This window comes from Myxocyprinus asiaticus, chromosome 12, assembly GCF_019703515.2.
Source record: "Myxocyprinus asiaticus isolate MX2 ecotype Aquarium Trade chromosome 12, UBuf_Myxa_2, whole genome shotgun sequence".
NCBI lineage: Eukaryota > Metazoa > Chordata > Actinopteri > Cypriniformes > Catostomidae > Myxocyprinus > Myxocyprinus asiaticus.
Window position 1 is genome coordinate 5,727,224 of NC_059355.1, and position 25,317 is coordinate 5,752,540.

A 25,317-nucleotide genomic window follows, 5' to 3' on the forward strand; every position below is an offset into this window, starting at 1 on the left:
TTCATTATTCTTTTTTCCTGAGAGTTCTGATTCACCATGAGGAGGCCAGGCAGGTTTCACTAGCTTTATTTCATCCTCCACGTTAAAAGACTTCTTTTGGGAATCAATGGGAGGTGGCCACACAACTGCAATTTTATTTGCTGGTTTCTTAGTGTCATAGTTCATCTGATCCCCAGGCGTATCCTCTGTAGTGTTTGGGTCATTTGGTTTTGGGTTGTGAGCTCTGACCTTAAAATTTTCAGGAGGATTGTTTTTTATGTTAGTTGTCTCTGAGTTATTCTGTTTTTTTGTATCCCAAAGTTCCTTGTGGGGCCTTTCACCAAACCCTTCGTCGTAGTTTCCTTTAGACTTGAAAAGCTGTTTGTAGTGTGGCTTGCAATACATACGTCCATGGAGAGAAGCATAGTTTACAAGGCTGAAGCAGAGAGATAAACAGAATCATTATATGAATCTGAAAAGAATTAGTGAGCTGTAGATTGTGTTCTGACATAGCACAATTAACAACTCACACAGTTATTACTGCCAACAATAGGAAACATCTAGTAAAGCTCTCTCAAACTGTTTGATTAAGAGACCAAACTTCTAACATTCTCACCACTCAAGTACATGTACATGAACAGTTTCAATTGAGTTACAGTGGGCTTTGCGTAGCTGAGCTACAGTCTGACTTTGCAAAAACATAGCGTTTACATGTCATTTTAAAAAGACAAATTAATGTTTTAGTCCAACTGAAATCTGACTTTTAAAGTGCATGTAAATGTACTGACTGTTGAAGCAATGTGTTAGGATTCAGTATGGGGTTGTTCATCCTGCCCTCAAAATACTTACAGTATACAGCCTATAAAATGTATACGCTTCCCCTGACTTTTCCACATTTTATTTTGCGTCTACATAGAATCATTATGTATTTCATCAAGAACCTTTTGCAACTAGTTATTTGCTGTAACCCATTAAAATGTGGAAAAAACTATTAATGTAAAAACCTTTACCTGAGCTGGCTGCTGCAGTGGGCACATCTAAAACAGCTTTTATGGAAGTTTTGCTTGTCCGCTATGAGAGACTCCATGGGATACACTGTCTTCCGACATCCCCGACACAGTTCGGACTCTGGCACTCTTATTTTCTGTCAAAGAGAGAGGGTGGCATCAGAAAATGTTCAATCAATTTAAATCTATCAGCAAACACTAATACACACTCACATAGATAGTTATACACAGCAGGCAGTTGCATTAATTTTCCATGATAGAGAGTTGTGTAAGTTTAGGAATATATAAAATTAAACACAGAAGTTGTTAGTAAAGGTGTTGGAATGAAATAAATTCATATTTTAGCACTACACGCTTTCACGGAGGTGCAATACAAACACAAACATGTAATTTGGACCTCATACAAAAACCTACATGAATCTTAAGGACAAACCTTCACATTTTCAAGTGATCACACTTTGACAATGGTAACTAAGTTTAGAGCCACAACTTTTTATTGTCAAAGAAAAAAGGGCTCAAGCCATGATTATTTATCAATCCAAAAACACTGTTTTAGTCATCACTCCATACGCTTGTTAACCTTTCCATGCTCATCACGCAGGTTTACCGGTTACTACAGTCTGGTGCTGGTGTGAAACACTCTGTGTTCTGTGTTGTTCAGACACACTGAAGCCCAATTTCTTGAAGACATTTTCACTCTCTGCCCATGTCTGCTGGAAGCTCTTCAATAACTCCTCTGCAGAGGCCTCAGGTGGAACGTCCAGAACAGGAACTTTCCGTCTTACTACATCTGCATATGTTGGTGGATCACAGCGGGTTGTCACACTTTGAGAGTGGGAGGTCATCTCAGTCTTTGACCCTGTTACAGGGTTTCCAAACTCATCTACAGTGGAGAAGTGCTCAGATACAGATCTCGTTTCTGAGAACCCTGCTGGGGCAATGGATTCTTCTTGTTTTTCAAGGATCTTTTTTTCTTCCCTTGTGTGCTGGTGGGCTTGCTCACCCATTTCAAAGACATTCTTGAGGGCTTTAATATCAAAGCTTGGTATGTCCTCCACCAGTGTTGGCTTCTTCTCTGGTTCAGCTTCTTCTGTGTCACTTTCAAGTCTCTCAGCAATCACAATAGGCTCCTTCCGAGCATAAACTTTAGGCTGTGGAGACTCAAACTTGTTAACAAGCCTGGAGAGGTCAACCCTGGGCAAGTTCTCTAACATTCTCTCATGGACATCTATGGATCTCTGGAGCTCCGGTTCACTCTCTTCTGCATCTGGTCCAAGACGCTCTGGGATGTCAATGGGACCCTTGCGTACATATGTACGGTTAATGTCCGCTTTCTGAGCCTCCTCAAAGAACTCACGCTTGTCTTTCACGGTCATCATAGAGTCCCCATGGATCTCTGTGATATCCATCAAAGATGATTCCATCATGTATGTCTCCATGCTAATCTCTGAGTGGCTGGAAGAGCGAGACCCTTCCAAGTCTGTTTGGGCCTTCAACATATGCTCAGGCAAAGGCATGGGTGGTGGGGTCATGCCTTGAGAGAGTTTGGCTGTTGTATCTCTTAGTTTAGCTAGCTTCTCAGAGTGACTCATTGTGGGAGAAAGTGTGGATTGATTCAGGTGTGTCGGTGTATCAGACCAGCGAGGTGGAGGTGTTGGTGTGGTGCCTGACTTGTAATAGGGAGGGGGCGATGGGGTCACTCTAAAGGGAGAGTCTGTCCTCTTGGCTGACTCAATGCAGATGAAAGTGGGTGATGGTGTTTGCATTCTTAGCTCTGGTGGCATTCTGAGCTCTGTAGTTTTTGACTCACTCTGCCACTCTGCCTTCTTCTCCTCCACTACTTTCTTCTGAGTCTCTCTTTTTGCAGAGCCAATAGTAATTTTTGATATTTTCTGTGTGGCTCCACCAACAGTTTTCTTCTCCTGTGCTGGCTCACTCTTTGGCATCTCCAAAACAGACAAACTTCCTTCTAAAAAAATCTGTTTAGCCTGTGCAAGGTTCTGCATATAGGCCATGACCTCTCTCATTTTCTGCTTGTTGTACTGAATGCAGTTTAAATCGGCCTTCTCCTCAGAACCGACTAGCCAATCAGGAACCAAACTTAGCATTGTCTTTGCTGTCTTTGGATTGATTTTTTCAGGGGCTCCTTCCAACTGTTTTATATAACTCAACAACTTATTAATTTCATCACATTTCTGTGTATGAGAGCTTTCAGTTGTAATGGTTAAACTATCTGACCCTTTTGATTCTGCTGTCTCCATTTTATCATGCTTCTCTTTCTGTATGGACTGCTGTATGGCTTCCTCTCTGCTTTGAGGCCGTGGTGGAGGCTTTACCTGCTTCTTGGTCTGGAATTGACCTTTTTGTTGAGTGCTCTGTTGTTGAACTGTACTCTGATTGACCATTCTCTCTTCATGAATCTGGACATGTTCCTCTCTCACTGTCTGATGGCATTGAACGAATGCTGTCTGCCTTTCTCCTTGATGTACCTCCATCGATATAGATGGTTGTACTTGATGTATCTCAAAAGATGTTTTTGGTGTCTCAGGTGGTGGCTGCTTAATTGATTTTTGTTTTTGTTTCTTTAACTTGACCTCCATTTTGACATCTTGATTGGCTTGACTTACTTCTTCCTTTTTCTCAACTTTTACTTCAGTATTTTCCACAGCATTGGTTGATTTTTGGAAGCTCTCTTGACCCATGCACACTTGAGAGACATCATGTGTTCCTGCCTCTCTGAGTGTTTGCTCTTTCTGAGAAGTGCCCTTTCTGCCCTCCTGTTTTTCTGCCGTTTCCACCTTAAAAGTTTTCACCTTAAAGCTAGGTGTCACTTTTGGGATCTTTGTGGGTTGAGTGGGAACCTTCTTGATTTCTTGAGCCACACAACTTTTTGTGCTTTTGAGCTCTTCTGCTTGAACATTAGCAGTGATCAGACTTATTGAGGACTGAACACTCTCTTGTTGTACCAGGCAAGATTTCACACCCTCAACCTGCTCAGGAATAGGAGCTGGATGGCTTTTAATCTCTAAGGAGGTAGTGACGGATTCCTGCTTTTTATCTGAGACACCACTAGATGATTCTGTGGTTATATTCTTACCAACTTTGGGAAATGAGGGTTTGTTTATCGGAAAATTTGCAAGTGGCTTTTGCTTTGGAGGGGGTTGTGGACTTTTTGGGGGACCAGCTTTTTCCGCTGTATATTTTGGTAGCATGGCTGGCTTCTGTAGAGGCTCTGGTGTATTAGCTTGCTCTTGCTGTTTATGAACTGATTGGGACTGTTCAACTTTCTGTGTGCTTTCACCCTTCATTTCACTGACCTTAAATGGTGACGTAGCTGTAGGTGAAGTAGGAGTACAACCTCCCTTCATTTCAACCTCCTCTCTTTGTTTGTGGTATCTCTCCTCTGCAAGCATCAGTGGAGTTTTGAATTTACTTGCATAAGGTCTTGGTTTTGGAGCAGCAGGCTCAGGAGGAGGTGGCAGTTTAATTGGCGGAACAAATATTTTTTTAGGGCGTGATGGTTCCTCAGCTGCTGCTGATGGTACTGGAATGACTGGGGAAGCTTTAGTAACAGATTGAGCTGGAGGCTCAATAGTTTTAACCAGTCCCTTTTGCTTAGTGACGTTCTCTGTAGATTCAGTGACTGTGGCAATGTTTGATGCAACTGTTTCACCCTGTTCTGGCACAGATGGAGGAGGGGGAGGTGGTGGTGGAGCAGGAGCAGTTTGCTTTTTCTGCCATTTATATTTTGGTGGCTGTGTTTCCTTAGGAGGCTCAGGTTTGGGCACTTTGAATAGATGTCGGCCCTTTGGTTTTCCACCCTGGGTGACTAAGCTGAGTTCTTGTTGGGATGGAGGAGGGGGCAGAAGGTCTTGAAGTGGAGGAGGTGGTGGAAAGAATTCGGTGTCTGCTTCCATGATGGGGGGTGGAGGTGGTGGAGGGGGAAGGTCACTGTCCTGTCTCATAACCAGAGGAGGGCATGGCAAGAGAGCTGGCTGGAGATAACTTTCTGCCACTGGAGATGGAGGAGGAGGCAGAGAGAGTTCTGATTCAGAGGGAGGTGGAGGGGAAGTTGGAGGTGGAGGGGAAGTTGGAGGTGGAGGAAAGTGAATCTCTGGATGTGGCTTCACTTTTTTGATCATACCCTTGGAACTGAGATTGTGGTTCAAGCTCTTAACATTTTTCTCTGATTTTACATGTTTGGTGTTCTGCTTCTGGGTTATGGTGGTGTGTTCTGTTGTCACAGCTGTCTGCACCTGCATGACTGTCTTTTTCTCCTGAGTTTGCTTAATACTAATATGAGTTTGTGATGCCTCCTTTGATGCACTTGTTGCTGAAGACATAGTTGTACTTTCAGATTTCTTCTCACTCATCTGACCTCCAAAATTCTTCTTTAATAGCACTGGACTAGGAGTGTTTTCTTTTTGCTTGATATGTTGTTCCTTCACAATATTTTGAGAGCCTTGGGAGGACACAGAGTGACCAGCTATAGTCATCTGTTTAGCAGTAGAACATGCCTCATTTGATGCACTTGTTGCTGAAGACACAGTTGTACTTTCAGATTTCTTCTCACTCATCTGACCTCCAAAATTCTTCTTTAATAGCACTGGACTAGGAGTGTTTTCTTTTTGCTTGATATGTTGTTCCTTCACAATATTTTGAGAGCCTTGGGAGGACTCAGAGTGACCAGCTATAGTCATCTGTTTAGCAGTAGAACATGCCTCCTTTGATGCACTTGTTGCTGAAGACACAGTTGTACTTTCAGATTTCTTCTCACTCATCTGACCTCCAAAATTCTTCTTTAATAGCACTGGAATAGGAGTGTTTTCTTTTTGCTTGATATGTTGTTCCTTCACAATATTTTGAGAGCCTTGGGAGGACTCAGAGTGACCAGCTATAGTCATCTGTTTAGCAGTAGAACATGCCTCCTTTGATGCACTTGTTGCTGAAGACACAGTTGTACTTTCAGATTTCTTCTCACTCAGCTGACCTCCAAAATTCTTCTTTAATAGCACTGGAATAGGTGTGTTTTCTTTTTGCTTGATATGTTGTTCCTTCACAATCTTTTGAGAGCCTTGTGAGGACTCAGAGTGACCAGCTATAGTCATCTGTTTAGCAGTAGAACATGCCTCCTTTGATGCACTTGTTGCTGAAGACACAGTTGTACTTTCAGATTTCTTCTCACTCATCTGACCTCCAAAATTCTTCTTCTTTAATAGCACTGGACTAGGAGTGTTTTCTTTTTGCTTGATATGTTGTTCCTTCACAATATTTTGAGAGCCTTGGGAGGACTCAGAGTGACCAGCTATAGTCATATGTTTAGCAGTAGAACAATGCTCCTCAGATGATGTCTGACTTTCTGAAGATTTGATCTCAAATGTCTTTTGCATGCAGCTTTGTGGAATGTTTTTCACAGGAGGTGGATTTGCTGGCATTTCTTCAGTTGTACGTCCAGCTATGCATTCACAGATTTCACATGATTGAGGAGAAACTAGATTTTTCTTGGGAGCTTTGGCTTTCCTATGAGGATTGATTTTTGATTTGTGGCTTGACTGCTCTTTCTTCCTCATCAGGGTTTTTATGGTGCCTTGAACATCTCCCTTAATCACCTCTTCTTTCTCAATCTGTATTTGCTCCTGTTCACAAAGGGATTTCATGGAGGACTTTATGTCACCCTCTGTGCTTGGCCTCCTCTGCATATGTGGGGATGATGTAGGCTCCAGTAAGAGCTGAATTGTACCTTTCACATCACCTTGTTCACTTACTTGGTGCTGGAATGCCCTCTTTTCAGTTGATGCCTCTTGAAGACCAAGCAGAGCAGTATGGATGTCACCTTTAACAATCTCCTCTTTCTCTATCTCTTTTACTGCCTGCTTTGCTGCCTCCAGGGATTTTAAGGTCCCTTTGATATCTCCTGGGACCAAATCTTCAATTACTACCTCAGTCTTTGCAGATGATGATTTCTCAAGAGACTGTAATGCACCCCTAATATCCCCAGGAACAATTTCAGGCTTTTCTACCTCTTTGAGTTGATATTGAGCCTCCTCAAGAGACTTAAGTGTTGTGCTTATGTCTCCTTTGACTATCTCCTCTTTTTCAATGACAACACATTGGTTTACAGCTAGTGTAAGTGAGTCAAGGGCTGCTCTCAAATCTCCCTTTACTATCTCCTCCTTCTGCACGTTACGCAGGGAAGGCAGGGGTTCCATCATAAACACCTGTACTGTATTATGAACATCACCTGGAACAATATCATCTTCAGCAACAGTTCGTCCTATTATCTGTTGGCTCCTCCTTAGAACCTGTTTTGTTTGTTCTATGTCACCTCCGATTATCTTTTCTTTCACTTTTTCCTCAACGATTTCATCGGCCCCTATTTGAAGTTGCCTGAGGTAGTCCAATGCCCCAGACTCAATACATGTAGAATAAAAACTGACATTTCCTCTCTCTGAGTCTCCCACGGTTATTTTAGAGGACAGGTCCTTTTCATCAGCATTACCCAGAAGCCTATGCAGCGTTCCACGGACATTTCCTCTGACTATGTCCTCTTTCTCAACACTGCTTCCGCTTTCTTTATTTAGGAGTGAGTAGATGGTCATTCTCACATTTCCTTTCTCATCCTCTTGAATCAGAATGCCACTTTTGGCAGATCCTTCCTGCTTTAGCAAGTTATTAATAGCCTCTTGGATGTCTCCTCTGAGGATCTCCTCTTTCACCACATTACCACCCTTCCCTTGGGTGAAGAGCTGTTGGACAGTTGAGTTAATGTTTCCTCTCTCTTCCCTATCAATGGTGATTCCCCTCTCTGTTATCTCACGTCGGTTGAGCAAGTTCATCATAATATTGTTCAGGTCTCCATGTATTACCTCTTCTTTCTGGATCTCTGGGGTCTCCTGGTTTAGAAGTTTGTATTTAGCCATTCTGACATCTCCAATCTCATCTGCCTCAATCAGAATACCCTGCGACTCAACCATTTTCTGAGAATACAGCTCTTCCAGGGTAGCCTTGATGCTCTTACCAATAATCTCTGTTCTCTCCACACTGCTCTCATTAAACTCTGTCAGGGGGGTGGTTTCAAACAGCCATGTTGTTGTCTTCACATCTGCTTTTGGGATTTCCTCTCGTGAAGTGACATTTTCTGTTCCATCAACTTCCTTGATCCGGTCAAGCGGCTCTTTTTCAAAGAGCCACACAGACTGTTTAACATCACCTTTTACCACTTCTTCACGTGTCACCTTCTCCATCTCCTTGTACTCTGAACCTTCACCACGGATCTTGTCAATGGTGTGAGTTTCAAACATCCATGTGGAACTTCTCACATTACCTCTCTGAATCTCACTTACACTAACAGTTTTCACGTATTTCTTTGAAAGGTCATCCATTTCAAAATGCTGCTTGTTTGTTTTCACATCTCCCCCTTGGATGTCTGTGACTGTCTTAATGGTAACTTTCATATCTTCAGTAATCTCATCTAGCGGCTGAGTTTCAAACCTCCACCTGGCGGTGCTGACATCTCCTTTTTGGACGTCTTCCTCAGTAACCGCTTTAATGACATAAACCTCATCTGTGTCTCTTATCGAGTCAAGAGGCTTTGTCTCAAATAACCATCTTGCCCCAAGCACATCTCCTCTCATAATCTCTTCTTTTGTGACTGTTGTAACCTCATGAAAGTGTCCCTCTTTGTCCCTTATAGCATACAGTGGTTGAGTCTCAAACATCATGGTATAGTTTTTCACATCACCTTTTTCAATCTCCTTGCATATGATGCTCTGGAGTTTGCTGATCTCAGTATCAGATGCCTCCTCTTGAATCTTATCTAATGAGTATGTCTCAAAAATGAAGCGACCTTTATCAACATTACCTCCTTGTATATCCGTTACTGTGCGTACATCTTTGGAGTCCTCCAGATTTTCCTTGATGGAATCAATTGGTTGGTTTTCAAACATCCAGGTGCAGTTCACCACATTTCCTTTCTGAATTTCCTCTGCTTGATGGGATTTCAGTTTCTTCATGGTCTCCTCAGATGTGGAAGTCATGATATCAGATGAATGTGTCTCAAAGATGTATTTCATCCTTGATACGTCTCCTGATTGAATGTCAATCTCAGTGATTCGCTTAAAGCCACTATGATCCTTATCATCTGTGATATTTTCCAGGTTCTCTGTCTCAAAAAGAAAACGCACTAGACGTACATCCTTGCCCTGTACATCCTCTTGATTTACTGTGCACGTTTTTAGTATTGTCTCAGACTCATCCTTGATGCTGTCAAGTGTCTGCGTCTCAAAAAGCCAGGTACATGTTTTAACATCTCCTTTCTGTATGTCTGTGATGTCCTCAGTCTTTGTCTCTGTTTTGTCATACAAGACATCCATTGGTTGCGTCTCAAACAACCATCGGCATGTTTTGACGTCACCCCTTTGGATCTCAATGCTCTCATTCTTCCTGTTGTCCTCTTCCTCTAAGTTGCTGAAGTATTTAATGCCATCGAGTGGCTGGGTTTCAAAAAGCCATTTGGCAGTTTTGACATCACCAGACTGGATTTCTTCTTTAGAAATTCCTTTAATTATCTGGAACTTACTGATGCTCTCATCAAACTGATCAATAGGACGGGTTTCAAACATCCACTTGCAGCTCCTCACATCCCCTTTGACAACTTCCTCTCTCCGCACAGTTTTGACCTCATGGTAGTGCCCTGAGCTGTCCTGTACAGCATACAAGGGAGCAGACTCAAATAACACTTTATTTGATTTCACTGACCCGCTGGTGACCCCCTCCACTTGTATCCTCTGTGCATCTGTACACTTGCTCAGATCCATGGTCTCAAATATCTCCTTGTAATTGGTGACATCACCCTTCTCAAGATTTTCCAGATTAACAGTCCGTGTAATCTCTTTCTTGTCCTCTCTGATCTGCTCAAGAGGTCTGCTCTCAAACAACCACCTCTGGTGTCTCACATCGCCTTTCTCTTCCTCTGATGCCACCACCTTTGGTAGCTTACCTACTTCTGTTAACTCCTTCAGGTTCTCCATTGGCACTGTTTCAAACAAATGCCTAGCAGAGTTAACATCACCACCCATGATGTCTTCTAGGGACACTGGTCTTGCATTGGTATTGTCTTTAAGTTTATCCATTGGTTGTGTTTCAAAGATCATGCAGTGTCTCCTTACATCCGCACCTGTGATTTCCTCCTTCTGAGTCTTTGTGCTTTCCAGTTCCTCATCTTTGATTTGATCAAGTGTCTTTGTCTCAAACAGCCATCTTCCTCTGTTGACTCCACCCTGATAATTTTCCTCCATGGAGACTCCACAGATTAATTTGACCTTGGTTGGATCTTTGCTGATCAGGTCCAGAGGCTGAGTTTCAAAGAGCCAGCGTGATGTCCTGACATCACCTTTCTCAGTTTCCTCACGTCGTACCTTGGTAATCTCCAGCATCTCACCAGAGTCACCCCGGATGACACACATGGGTTGTGTCTCGAACATCTTGGTCGTCTTCTTTACCTCACCTTTCACCTCTTCGAGCTCTGACTTCAGCTGCAGAAAGTGACTTTCGTCAACAGTTTCAGTATGGCCAAGGGTGTCTAGGTGCTGTGTTTCAAACAAGTACCTAGCAGTCTTCACATCTCCCCCTGCAATGTTTTTAGTACAAATAACCTGTCTTTCCTGCTCATCCTCTTGGTAAATTCTGCTAAATGTGTCCAGAGGCTGTGTCTCAAATAGCCATGTTGCTGTTTGGACATCTCCCCTGGCTAGCTCTGTTAGTTTTCCAGTGTGCTCTGCAGAGTCTGTTTTTTCTGTACCTAGAGAGTCCATGGGCTGTGTTTCAAACATCCATGTGGTATACCTCACATCTTTACCAGCTATGATTTCCTGTTGGGCTATGTTCTTGCCTTCAACCTCATCTGGTGTGTCATCTTTAATAGTATCCAGCGGCTTGTTCTCAAACATCCAGCGCATTGACTGTACCTCACCCTTCAGGATCTCGTCCCACTCCAGATACTCTCTCTCTGGGCTTATGCACTTGCCAGGACTGGTACTGCCACTGTTCTCAAAAACATACCGTGCTTGCTGAACATCTCTGCTCACCTCCTCATCACTATCCGTATAGATGTGCTCTGTCTCCGTCACCTCAGTAAAGAAGTCACGCTCCAGATTTTTGCGCACCTCAGGGTGAATGTGTTTGCAGAGACGCTTAAGTTCATAGAGGTTCCTCTGCTTGGAGTACTGTTCTTTATTGACAGCATATTTAGCTGCAGTAGGTTGATCTGTTGGCTTAGGGGAAGGACAATGTCCTGGGACTTGGGAAGGAAGGTGATGTTTGGTACATACTGGTTGATGGAATTGCTCCACTGGCTCATTTTGTGAAGAAGCCACAGATGAGGTAGAGGCCTCTTGTAGTGTTTTAGTGATGGCCACAGTCTCATAGCTACCTGTATTAGACGTCTTTGAAGAAATATTTACTGGGGCCCATGGAAACTGGTTGTAATCAAGATCAATCTTTGTTGTTGTAGAAGAAAAAGAAAAGCATAATTTCTGATCAATACATTTTAATGTGTATAATATTTACTATAAATTCTATTTTTATCAAATCAATTATTTGCATAATAAGCAGAGAAAAACAGATAGCTATAAGACAGAAATATGAGAGCTAGAAATATGCATGAATGGAATAGTCAGAATGGTGCAACCTGCAAAGTTGTTAGCAAAGAGAGAAAACTTTCATCGTATAATAATGGATTTATATTTTAAATAATTATCCTTTTACCACAAATGGTATTTGATTGTGTAAATTAATTCCCCTAGAATATAAAAATGTTACTTTGTTTATTATCAGGCTGTGATTTAATCATGAATGTCATGATTGAAATTTTAACATAGAAATTTAGATGACAGTGTAATTCATTTTAAATGCACATACAGACTAAAATTCTTAAACTGTAGACTAAAAACACAGAAAAAAGTTGTTTTAACTAAACTAACTGAATGTAACTGAATTAAAACAATTAACCGTATTAACAATTAATTGTCTTATTAACTGTAAATTAAATTAAACCATTAACAAGCCCCTGAGGTATTAGGATAAGCTGTCAAACATTTAGCCAGTGAATTACTGCATGAAAATAAAGCATTAAAAACCGGCATACCATTTCTTTTAATTATACTTTCATTTAATCTAAGTGCAAATATGACATTTAGAGCAGAAATAAAGAGTTATTTTAGTGGAACACCTGTATTAACTGAGCTGAAAAAGATGTGTGTGTTTCTCAAAAAGTTCTTGTTTATGCCCATGTATTTGCTTTTTAAAATGGTTTAGATCGGACGATTATTTTTTTTAAATCCGCATGTAACTTTAACTCTTGTTTTAGGATGCGCCTCTGCTGTGGCACAACAAGCGCAATGTGCTCACATCAGTTTGCGAATGCCTCTGAATGTGGTTGAAGTGTACAAAACTTAAAATGTGAATGGATCCTGGAACAGCTGTCTTCAGTGTTGTCCCGTTTCAAATGGATCGGCCAAAATGCATCTTAAAGATACTATACTGAAATTCATTCACAAAAAAGTTTAGTCATGATAACAAATCAATGAAAAACATGAAAGAAGGGCTCGTGCCTGTTACTGAAAAGCTGAAAATAATGACGAGACAGTGAGTAGGAAGATGTGGGTGATGTTTTATTTTATTTTCTAATTATAATGTTTCTCCTGCTTCTCAATGCATTGCTCTCCTCTTGCTATTTCATTGGCTTTTGCTCACAGTCGGTCTCTCGCTCATCGGGATAGGTTAATGCGGTCGACTTATCGCAGACCAGTTGGTGACTTAAAACATCAAAAGAAATGAGCTTAAGTTGTGTAGTGTGCGCTAGGCTTTAACTGCACCATCTGCTGTCGGATATGGGAAATGTCTGGTCTTGGTCTGACCAGAAGCATGGATAAAACGCATCCCATCTGGGGATGTGCACTGAATGACCAGAAGGGGGGATATCACAAGCAGAGACAGGGAAATCACCCCCACCCTCCTGGCATATCACACCCTTTTTATAAGCACACTTTATTGTTACCTTGATGTGTTTGGGAGGAGTGGCCTCTTCAATACTTTTCTCGTGTTGCTGTTTTAGAGCTTGGGTAGAAACTTTTGACAGATTCTCTCCTCCAACCACCATCACTGTTAAGAGTAAAAGATGATTCCATAGAATGGGAAGAAATTATTAAAAGACCTAAAAAAAGGGGGGTTACCCACACTCTTCTCACAATTTGTGATTGAAAACACTACCTTTCTCATCATAATGCTCCCCAAAACTTGAGGCCACACTCTGATGAATCTTCTCGTCCAGGGAAACCTGACATGAAATCAGTGAGTAGCACACCATCACTTAAACATTCATAATTTAACACTGTGTGGAAATTAATGTGTATTAACCACAAAATATAGGCTGTTTAGCAATCTATATTACCATTAACACTGCACCTATTATAAATATGAGATCCAGTCTTGTGTGTGTGTGTGTGTGTGTGTGTTTATGAGTATGTATATAAGGATTGTAAAACCTGAAATCACCTGCATTATGGGGTTAAAAGAATATAAATCTCTCTCTCTCTCTCGCTCTCTCTCTCTCTCTCTCTCTCTCTCTCTCTCTCTGTGTGTGTGTGTGTGTGTGTTTGTGTGTGTACCTGAGCATTTGCTGTACTGCTTTCTCTAACACTGCTTCTCACTGTCACCTCTGATGAGCTCACCACCTCCTATTAAGACAAAAAAAAAAAAAACTTGTTAACACATACACACAATTTTCAAGGCACAGCAGATAGTGTGAAATAATAAAACAGAGTAGTGCTGCTCAGTGCCTTGTGATATAAATGTTAAACACTGGAATCAGTCTGGTGGTTACTGCTTATACAACTGAATATAGCAGTGGTGGTATCTTTTTTTGTAGATGTGTTTGTGTGAATATGAGTGAGTGTTTTGGATCATGTAAGTGTTAAACTACCTGTCTCTGCTGGTAGTGGTATTGTGTAACAGTGCTTTGAGATGCAGAGGAGGAACTGAGCTCTTGGCTCTCAAACTGTTTCTTTATGCTGGCCAGACCACCTGGCAGGGAGCAAGGCTCAGAGCTGTCCATGACCTTATAACACATAAGAACGACACATTAAACATGTACAGTACTTATGTAAACTTATACACATAAGAGTACAACAGATCTAGGATATGAATTTAATTCTCCCATAGGGTGCATTACAATGTTAAAAACAAATCTTTTATATTTCAACATTATAATATGACAAGGTATATCTGTATTCAGCTTTTATTTAAATAGCCTTTATAGCTTTTGAAGGATTTGTTGATAAATGATTATTTATTGTATGAATCTTTGCATAGAACCAAACACATTTTGATTTTACAAGTCATACCCTGATTCAGTTTGAGAATAAATAGCATTTATAGTAAATAGTAATTATTTATTAATAAATGATTATTTATTGTACAATAACAGAGACAAATACAGAACAACCAGGCGTATTCACCTTATTCAGCCCCGCTCTTTTTCTGCGCTCCTCTCTTCCAAATTCTGTCATCTAACTTCCTGTTTGTATTGAAGCTACTAAGAAGAGTCTAACAAAATGGATTACGTGTGGGAGCTCAGAAAGTATTTTTCACCAACAGCTGATGGTGTGAGTCTACAGCACCCCTTTACTACATGAAAATGCTAGTGAGGTGTTTTTTCTGTCAACCTAAATTTTTTTTTTCCGTCACCCAAGCAAGTAGACCTTTTTCACACTCCAGGTTTTGGAACGCGGAAGTAAACGTTTGCAGGGTAACCTTCGACAGCGGTGAATGGGAGATCACAGCAAATATTATTTTCACTTAACCATTTGCTCCAAGACCAAAATAAAAAAATCAACTATTACATTTGTATGACTTTCCAGAAGAGGAAAAAAATAGAGAGTGGTGGATTAAGACAGTAAAATGGGAGAAGATGCCAAATTTACTGTCACTCTCTCAGCAGCTGTAATCAAAACCACCTCACAGCTGTGGTAATTCGTTTTTTAAAACTAATTCCAGGGTAATATAACACAAAGCATAATGTTATAAATTTACACTCAATATTTTAAAAATGTATAATGCTAGGTTTATGCTGATAAATAAGGTGGAAACACGTCATCACAGACTGTGAAAAAGGTCTGTTGGACCAGCTGTGACACACTGCACTTTTTCATAATACACGCGTTTAATTGTTATACGTGTAATTCTCCTTAATTTTTAGGTTTCAACTTGTTAATAATTTGTGCAAAAATGACATTTCCAAGAGTGACAGCTCGTATTATTACATATGCAAGTTCAATATGAAAGAAAATGACAATTGTGCTTTTTAAAATTAATTTGTCATCATACATTTTTTTGAGGCTTAAATGTGAATAAAATAAAACATACACTTTCACGTCTGTGTGTGTGTGTATAAATATAGTTGCACCCCTGCCGCCATCCCGTTTAATGCTCAAAAAATCTGCTTACCTTAACCCTTGTACGTCAATAAAAAAAAGTTACTCAGAGGTCCTTAGAGGACAAAAATGTCTGCATCAAAAAACTATATATTAATATTATTTTCCACTTTCAATGAGTTAATTTTTTTAAACCAACATCAGTCCTGATCATAACTACCAAATATTCATTCATTTTCAGGATTTTAACCCTTTAAATGCCAGTTTGTTTACATAATGCCACTGTTGTTTTTTACACACACACACACACACACACACACACACACACACACACACACACACACACACTCACAAATTTCTCAACACACACATAAAAAACACACTCTGGCATCCATACCAACACACCCACACAATTTTAACTGCATCATTTATTCAATTGGCCTGCAGTGCTCTATAATACAGCAAACAGAAAATAGGAAAAAAGCATGTATTTACTCCATAGGCTAAACATGAGAAAAAATGGTGCCATCTGGTGGAAAATATAAACATTTTAAATTTTGAACCCAGGGCTCTGGAATGAAAGCATAATATCATAGAATTCATGATTTTATGTTTTAATGGCACTGGGATCAAATATTGCTTTTTTAATGGGTTTCAATGGGGACATTTTTGTCCTTGAGTTCCTGAGTGTAACTATTTTGTGTTCACAGTGTATTATAGATGTATTATATGAACTGAGGTTGATATATAAAAATTCCCAATTTCCCACATGAGATCTATAATGTGTCAATCGAACTTAATGGGTATTTTATGTATCTATTGCGAATTACACAGCCAGGGATAGTTCATAAAAAATGAAAATTTCTTATCATTTACTCACCCTCCTGGCATCCCAGATGTGTATGACTTTCTTTCTTCTGCAGAACACAAATCAAGATTTTTGGAAGAATATTTAATCTCTGTAGGTCCATTAAATGCAAGTGAATGGATGCCAAAATTTTGAAGCTCCAAAAAGCACATAAAGGGAGCATAAAAGTAATCAATATGACTCCAGTGGTTAAATCCATGTGTTCAGAAACGATATGATAGGTGTGGGTGAGAAACAGATCAATGTTTAAGTCATTTTTGTTTTCATAAATTCTCCTCCCTGCCCAGTAGGGGGTGATATGCACAAAGAATGTTAATCACCAAAAACAGAAGGAGAAAGTGAAAGTGAAGTGGAGGTTGACTGAGCAGGGAACACATATCATATCGCTTCTGAAGATATGGATTTAACCACCAGATCCGTCTGGAGTACTTTTATGTTGACATAATGTGGATTTTGGAGCTTAAAAATGTTGTCACCCATTTACTTGCATTGTATGGACCTACAGAGCTGAAATATTCTTCTAAAAACCTTTGTGTGTGTGTTCTGCAGATGAAAGAGTCATGCACATCCCGTATTTCTGTTAGCAAATGAATAATTCTTTTGAGTCTATTTTCAGTGAATTGGCCATACGGGCTTGCAAAACGGTCTGAATCGATTTGTGATTCAGTACAATTCGTTCAGAGCACTCTCTGAATCATTTGGATCGGTTTCTCACACAGTAAAAAAGTATCGGGATATTTACGAACACAGAGAACAAACAGCACTGGAAACAGTGGAAATTTACCTACAATCATCTGACGTGAAAGGCTGCATTTTTTGAGAGGTAACTTTGAGAAACTTCAGCTAGTGCTGTGTAGAGGTCTGAACGGGCCTTAAAATGAAACCCGTACCCGAGACCGTGTGGCCCGACCCTACCCGGCCTGAACGATACAGTCAGATTTTAAGCCCGAACCTGAAATCACTTACTATCTCATTTCTTCTCTTAGCAAGTACTGTTGCAATAGGCTATATTTTATGTAAGCATATTGGCAGCATAGTACTGAAACAGTAAACATACACAGTTTTAACAAGGCACAGCAGCCCCTTAGTACACTAGAGCAGAAGGGGAAAAAGCATTGCACCGTTTATTTGCTGAAACTTCACCTGGTGCAGAACAATCTGGAATAATATGAAACACTGCAACAGTCGGGTACAGAATTAAATTATTTCTGCTGTCCGTTAATGGTTCGGGTGTTCTGTTAAGTACTGTGGGTGCAGGGTGGTTGTGGGTTTACAAAACAGGACCTGTGCAGGACTCTGCATGAGGGTGAGTAAATGATGAGAGAATTTTCATTTTTGGGTTAACTAACCCTTTAAGCACTGTGCGCTTACATCAGCTGCAAGGACATTTCACACAGTGGTAAATATTTAACAGGAAGTGGGAGACCTTAGAAATAAAATATAAAACCTTTGTATAGTTTTACCACACATTGGGTAATAAGATACATGTCTGTGGAACTGCATATGTTCATGCATGTATAAGTGTATTTGTGCATGTGCATGTATCAGTGTTACGTACCACAGACGGGCTTCTCTCTTCCTTAGTAATGGCAGCTTGATAAAGTGCCAGTCTCTGCTTGAGAGGCACAGTCTCACCGTCAGTGTGTGTGTCTCCTGATGGTAGAACACCTGTGCTGCCCGCAGCTGAAACACATACACAAACGGGATGCTGAATTGGCGTCATCCTGTATAAGGGAGAATGGAGCTAGTTGCCACACTTTTTACTCCAGTACTCATATATCTCAGGATAGGTTTATTTGTGGAAGGTCAATGTCTTATATATATTTATCTCCACAATTATTGCACAAAAGATGCAATGCATTTTAGCCTTCATGGTTACCTTTTGTGACAACATGCCTCAATGTTGCTGTTAACAGATGATATTGTAATTTTAAGTTTGGAAGATAGAATTCACAAATAAGAGTTTTATTAACTGTAGGTGTTTGAAACCCTTTATTTAGTGAGATACAGCCCAACAACTTCCCCATGTGACAACTAGCCCTAGTCTCCCCAATATCTAAAACAGAAACAGTGAAATAAATAAATGCATTTCTTCACCCTGACTGAGATAAATGGGTGTCATTGTGGGTCGTCTGGAAACTAATGTTATATTAGAGATCACATCATCTGTTAAAATTTCAGGTGTAAATTTAGCCAGACAAAGTCGAACTGACAACAGGGATGTATTGTGACAGCTAATGCTAACTCTCTTTGTGTCTATAGATGGATCTGGATCAGGAGATGAAGACAGGAGACTGATCTAAAGTTAGAAGATGAGAGATGAGGTGAGACAGAATGAGAGATTATGTCATGAAACATGCACATAGTAGACATCAATCACTGTCTGTTTTCAAAGCTGGATCATCCAAGTTATCTCCACTGCTAGCTCTGATAAGGATTTTTAACATACAACTTATGTCATACATATAACTTAAATATATATATATATATATATATATATATATATATATATCACACACACACACACACACACACACACACACACACCCCGGTATGTAGGTTTTTTTTTTTTTTTTTTACGGTATCGTATCGGCCAAATCTTTTTATATCGGTTCATCCCTAATATAAATATATATATATATATATATATATATATATATGTGTGTGTGTGTGTGTGTGTGTGTGTGTATGTGTATATATATACACACACACACACACACACACACACACACACACACACACACACACATATATATATATATATATATATATATATATATATATATATATATATATATATATATACATACATATACATACATAATCAATAACGATTATTCAACTATTTGGTGATTGTTGCAACAATTAATCATTAGCTCTTAACTGACTATTCAGCTTGTGCCCCGAGTTAAAAGGTTGTATTAAACGTGCTTAAAAGAGGACAAAATCTTCTTTTAAAAATACCTCTAAATGACATTCACTGAATTAAAGGGGGGAAAAAAGCTACTTTTATTCACTGCAAAACAAATCCTATTTTTATCATGTGTTTTTATCTTGTTTTCCATTTAAAATGGTCTAAAAATCCTTAAAACAAGATACATTTACTTCAGATGTAACATATAAGATATTTCGACTTGCTTTAAGAGAATGTATCATAAATATAAGTATATTTTGTATATAACTGTATTTTTTCACTTGGTTATACTGCTGCGAGTGCAGTAAAGACAAAATACACTTATATTCAAGATACATTCTCTAAAAGCAAGTCTAAATATCTTCTATGATGCTTCACAGGTGAATTCATCTTTTTTTAAAGGATTAGATATTTTAAAATTTTTGTATTTTTAATATTATATTCAACATTCTCAGATAAATTATACTGTATTCTGCAGTATAGCTGCTAAAGAAAATGTACATAGTTTTAGATGAGTTTTAGATATTATTTTTAAAAAACAAGCCAAACCAAAAACAAATCAAAAACGTATATTTTTACAGTGTATAATGGGGCGAAGACTACCCTCTCTCACCTTTCTGTTCACTTCAATCCATCTTTAACTAAAAAAAAAAAGAAAACTCTCTTTTATTAATAAAGCTGCGTATTGCCAATTTTATTCACAATAAGAAATGCACAGTGACACATATATTATGATTCAATAAGTTGCGAGCCATCACGTTATAATCTAGCTGACAGAGTGTGCCTCTGCCGGGTTCAGTTTCCCCCTTGGATCGGGACATTCGCGCAACTCATAGATGAGGCTCTGACCGCACAGAGAAATGCCAGTTTCAGAGTTTGTAATTATTTACATGACCTACTTCCTTATTATTTGAACTTTAATAAAGCTATAACGCATTAAATATAACTGCATTAAAGATATAACGCCAGGGTGTTTCCTTTAAAGACGCTCGACACGCAAGTTTTGCTTCAGCGGAGCAGCAGCTCCAGCTCCGCTTATTTCACAATGAGAGTGCTTCTGTATTTACTTATTTTGTATTTTTGCATTATAATTCCCTCATACTTTGCGATCTACATCACCTGAAGCTGTTTGGAAAGTTTAGAGTGCATCTGGACTGTGAGCTGTGTGATTCTTCCTCTCCTCAGTGAGGCGCGAACTGCAGTGATGCTCTCGCATGTCATCATTAGAGTTTAATGTGATCTCATGTTACGTTAAAAGAGATCAAACGACTGTTTGACATAGAACATTTTTGTCTACAATTTTTTTATTTTTGACGTTGTCGATAACGTTGACTAATCGTTTCAGCCCTATTACCTATATATATATATATATATATATATATATATATATATATATATATATATATATACAGTATATTGTAATCTGCAATATTTTTAACTTAAAATACTTCACCTCCAATAACAAATTCACTTTAAAAAAAGGGTTCATAAAAATAGAAGTTCATAAAAGTCACAGGTCCAGACAGTGTGTAAATAGTATGCATTCAAGAATGTAACTAAGGCACAAATATTTAAAATAGCCTAAGCTTTTGTATTAGAATGATTTACAAATAAAAACTCAACAGGCAAACTTCTCTTTGAATGGCTGAACATTCTTCAGTTTTTCAATATTTCAATTCTACACATAACTTCTAAAGAGAAGGTGAGGAGTAAAGTAATGAGTATGTCCTAAAATGCTTTTCGCTGATGATCTCAGGCCAGAACATTGTACTGTGCCATACACCCACATTGATTTTCTTGCATCAGTAAAGCATGACCGTATCACCATGTGACCGAGACATGTTCCCTAAACTGTTAATTTTAGCAGAGCAGTTATTCAGAACATGCCAGTGTAAAGTTAGCACAGCAGAGGGAGAGAGAGGTGATTCAGATCCAGAAAAAGCATGCTTTACTAGCTGCTGAACAGAAACTCTACACCTGAAGGTATCCAACACATTTCAAACACACAGACGGTGGGGTGTGGAGACAGAGTGATCACACAGTCGTTTGTCATGACGTTAAGAGAAAGACATCAGTGGGAAGATGGATGACCTGCATGTAGGGATCAACAGTCCAGAAAAACCTCCAAGAATCTAGAACTGCAGGGGCAGGAGGCATTCTAGACTTCTGAGCATTACCACAATGTGAAATAACCACAGTACTGAGGGCAATTAAAGAAGACTTATTTTAAACTATTTTAAGAGAGAGAGAGAGAGAGAGAGAGAGAGAGAGAGAGAGAGAGAGAGAGAGAGAGAGAGAGAGAGAGAGAGAGAGAGAGAGAGAGAGAGAGATATGTCCCAGGAAAGAGGACTTCCTAAAATGCAAAGCCATGACAATCTTATCGGTCACTTGTTCTGTCTTTCATTTAAAGATTTCTACATCTCAGATTACTTTAGCCATCACAGTTCTGTGCGTTGCAAAGAGAAAACATTTAGAGCTAAGAGAAATAGAAGGTATTAGTGTAGATTGACTTTGTCGGTATTCCGCTGAAGTGTGTAGACTATGCTACATGTATGGTTCTACTGGGCATGCGTGTGTGAGTGTCTGTAAGTGTGTTATGTCAGTAGGCTCATAATATTCTAGACTCTATTCTATGCAATGCAGCAGTAACTTACAGGCTAAATTCAGAGACTTTGTCTTTGGGACTCTATTCTGAGCACACTGTGATACGACATATATGACTTTCAATACTTTAGAGAAACCAAAAAGCCCACTGGGAAAAAGGAAAAAATGCACAGTTCACAAAGTGTCATATTAATTTCCATTCTCATCTTTCCTGACCTTTTTTCTACTGTTACTTCCATAATCCTACCACCGTCACCTGATTTTTAACCACAGAGAAATGGTTTAAAAAAAAAAAAAAAAAAAAAAAATCTGATAGCATTTGGGTTGTAGATAACAAAATTACTCTTTATGTTCATAAAAATAATGATCTTCAAAATATATTTTCTCCAGCTCTTTTGATGCATCAATATGCCATGTTTCCTTTTGCATGCATTTTTCACAATTGCTCTCAAACACATGGCCATTGGCCTTCTGCATTTTAAACCTGAATATCTGTTACCATAATCATTTTGATCTCAACAAAATTGACTGTTTTTAAATGGTTATTCAAAAATCAACACTGTGTGACCACTGTCAAACTATTAATGAAGTTCCACTAATTACTTTAAAGATATACTATAAGGCAAGCGTCTTACAAACAGGTCTACAGCAGACACCACTTGAGTTGAACAGCACTCACCTACAAAGTTGAAGTTTCCTTTACGTTCACGCAATGTTGCTAAAGTGTAACCTGAACAATCCAGATCCCACCTGGAGATCCCCAGACACCCAGCGTCCGTATGTGTGTATGTTTGGAGACCAGCTCCAGTCTACTGTTCTGTTCACCTCAGAGTGATGGAGGACTGGGACAGCTGCTTGTATTTCAAAAGCCCCTACCATTACCCTCCTCCTCTTTAAAAGATTGCCAGTCTGCTGGGCCTTTTTTTAGATAAGCTAAACAACATGCCCTTAACCTGAAGTCATAGAGAGACAGACAGGCAAAAAGAGAGACTGACACACTAAGGGGGAGAGGCACCCTGGTGTCTAAGGGTGAGATTCTGAGAGATTTTAGGGTCATTCACCATTGGCCTTCATAAGAGGCACTAATAACAAATGTTTAAATTTATATAATTAAAGCTGAAGTGTGTAATTTTTCTGGTCCATTAGCATCACCAAATGGAATTGCCAAAATAGTAATTGATTTCAAACAGTTTCCAGAAAACTCCCTCCATCTTCCATTGGTTGAATAAACAGATTGTCTCATCCAAAATTCAAACAATTGGTTGAACCAATGTTGCTGTGTTGGGCTGCATGGGCTACTCAAACAGAGGAATGTTTTGATAGTGCCTCTGAGCCGCAGTCTTACACTTTTAGATTAAATCAACCTACAAATGGCTTATTATTAGTTGACCCTGCATATTAATCTGGGATTGAAAAATGTACATACTGTACATTAGCATGAAAAATAAAGTGGCTCAACAGAAGATGGCAAATCAGCTAGCAGTTTTGCTTCTAAGCTCTGGTTACTATAAAACACTTCCAGAAAGATCCCGAAAGTCAAATAGTTGTAAAATGACCTCTAATCTGTACACACACACACAAAAAAAGGATTTTTGCATGTTGTTCAGTTTACTTAATTAAAATGAACTAAAGCAACTTAATTCTAGAACATTTGGTCTTAACTTGATTTCATTACGTTCTATCCAATTAAATTGGTAAAACTGAAGTTTACTTAATCAATTTGAGTTAGGACTACATGAATACTTTTTGTAGCATTGATGAAACTGGGCAGGGGATTTCCATTTCCCAGCATGCATTGCAGGGGACTGGATGGAGTGAACAAATGTTGAAACTAAGTGTTATTTATTTATTTATTTATTTATTTTTTGCATTTTTGAGTAAGATAACAATAGGAAGAGATTTGTTCATGTTTAATTTTGTGTTATATTGGCATTTAAAAGGATTATTTGTTAGACTGGAGTTTTTGGAGTTACCATTGTGGTGAAGATTGACGCTTGGTCTTAGGTTGAGGATGGACTCTCACTTACAGTGAAGTTTGAATTGAGTGCTGCTTAGCTCTATAAGCAATCGCTATCAAACTGACAGTGCAACAGTTTTAGTGTCACTTCACTTGCTCACCTGGCATATACTAATGGTTAATAAAATTAATTTAGTTGGACCAACTTAAGACAGTTATTTAGATCTTATCTAGTTGGCCTGACAAAATGAATTTAAGTTTGTACAACTAGAACAAGTCAGTTCAAACCAATTATTTTTTGTTGGAAATATTTAATCTAATTGCATGGAAAAGTTTTCCTCATTTTAATTAAGTTCAGTGAACTTATTTTTTATTCTATTTTTTTTGTGTGTGTGTGTGTGTGTGTGTGTGCGTGTGTGTGTGTGTTTGTATAACTGACCCTTGTCCCAGGCAACCTATTTCCTGTCTCTTGTATCATTCCACAGTCGCTTTCTTCAGACATAATAAAATAATTCCAACTCAAATCATTATTTTATATGGTAAGTAGCCTGTGTAATAAGCACAATAATACCTTTCTTAAGGATCCTCATTATGCTGTCGGGGTTTATTTTGCGATAATGACCAGCTGGCCATGCATTATCACTTACTAATATTTCATAATATCCTATTTTAGGCCTAGCTAGTCATAGGTTTAGTGCCTCTGCAGACACTGTGGATGCCTGATACCTGTGTTTACTGTCTCAAAAGGCAAGCGTTGTTGAATCTGTTGCTAAGTGGTTTTTAATCAAAAAAACTAAAACCAGCTCTGAAAACACTGGGCGTGAAGAAAACACTTGCAATGTCTCCAAAACATGAAATAGCAAAATCTACTGTGATGTTAGACAGTAGAGAGAGATATGTTCTAACATAAAGACCATTTGAAGGATGTAAACCAGAAAAAAGGAAGTAGAACGCTACTGACCCTGAAGCATTTCTGGCAACATTACCGGTTCCTTTAAATAAGGCTCTGAGTTAACATATTTTCTTGAACCCCTCACAAAAAAAAATCTAGAGTCGCCACAAACTTGTCGCAAGTTCACCACTATTAATTTTCATATGCAAATGAGCTTTGCGGCAAACTCTTCATTGTCGCGAAAGGTTTGCTGCAAGTTCACCGCTACAGGTGAAGACCTGCAATCTTCTATCAAACTTTTGTGGAGAATAACAAGCTCATTTGCATGTGAAAATAATGAGTGGTGAATATGCTGATACTTAGCACGTTGAGAGGTGATGAGATTGTATTGTAGTTTAGATGCTCACAATTATTTCCTCAGCTGAAAGATGAGGAATATTAAATCGCTTCTATTATAATCAATGAAGCTGTTTAATAAAACTGTCTGTGACCTGCGACAAGGTAAGGATTTCTTTTTTTTAATTATAAAAATACTGCAGATATTGTTGACTTTTGAGTGACAAATTGCTTGCTGTGCTCTTCATTTGTAAGTCATTTTGGATAAATGTGTCTGACTTCATTATAATGGAAGCAATAGTCACTTTTAGAGATCTGCCTCTCAAACTAA

At 39.0% G+C, this 25,317-nt stretch overlaps 1 protein-coding gene across 1 annotated transcript in view; it reads right to left on the minus strand.

The window, feature by feature from the left end:
- Positions 1 to 267: 267 nt before the first annotated feature.
- Positions 268 to 25,317, minus strand: part of LOC127448948 (xin actin-binding repeat-containing protein 2-like) — a 45,724-nt gene continuing 20,674 nt past the window's right edge. The window contains exons 3-11 of the mRNA XM_051711947.1: positions 17,842 to 17,966; positions 13,966 to 14,100; positions 13,652 to 13,720; positions 13,254 to 13,320; positions 13,042 to 13,145; positions 6,130 to 11,482; positions 1,594 to 5,319; positions 990 to 1,123; positions 268 to 415 (exon numbers count right to left, since the gene is read on the minus strand). Coding sequence (XP_051567907.1) covers positions 1,029 to 1,123; positions 1,594 to 5,319; positions 6,130 to 11,482; positions 13,042 to 13,145; positions 13,254 to 13,320; positions 13,652 to 13,720; positions 13,966 to 14,100; positions 17,842 to 17,966 — 9,674 coding nt within the window. The 3' untranslated portion in view covers positions 268 to 415; positions 990 to 1,028. The remainder of the gene's footprint in view (positions 416 to 989; positions 1,124 to 1,593; positions 5,320 to 6,129; positions 11,483 to 13,041; positions 13,146 to 13,253; positions 13,321 to 13,651; positions 13,721 to 13,965; positions 14,101 to 17,841; positions 17,967 to 25,317) is intronic.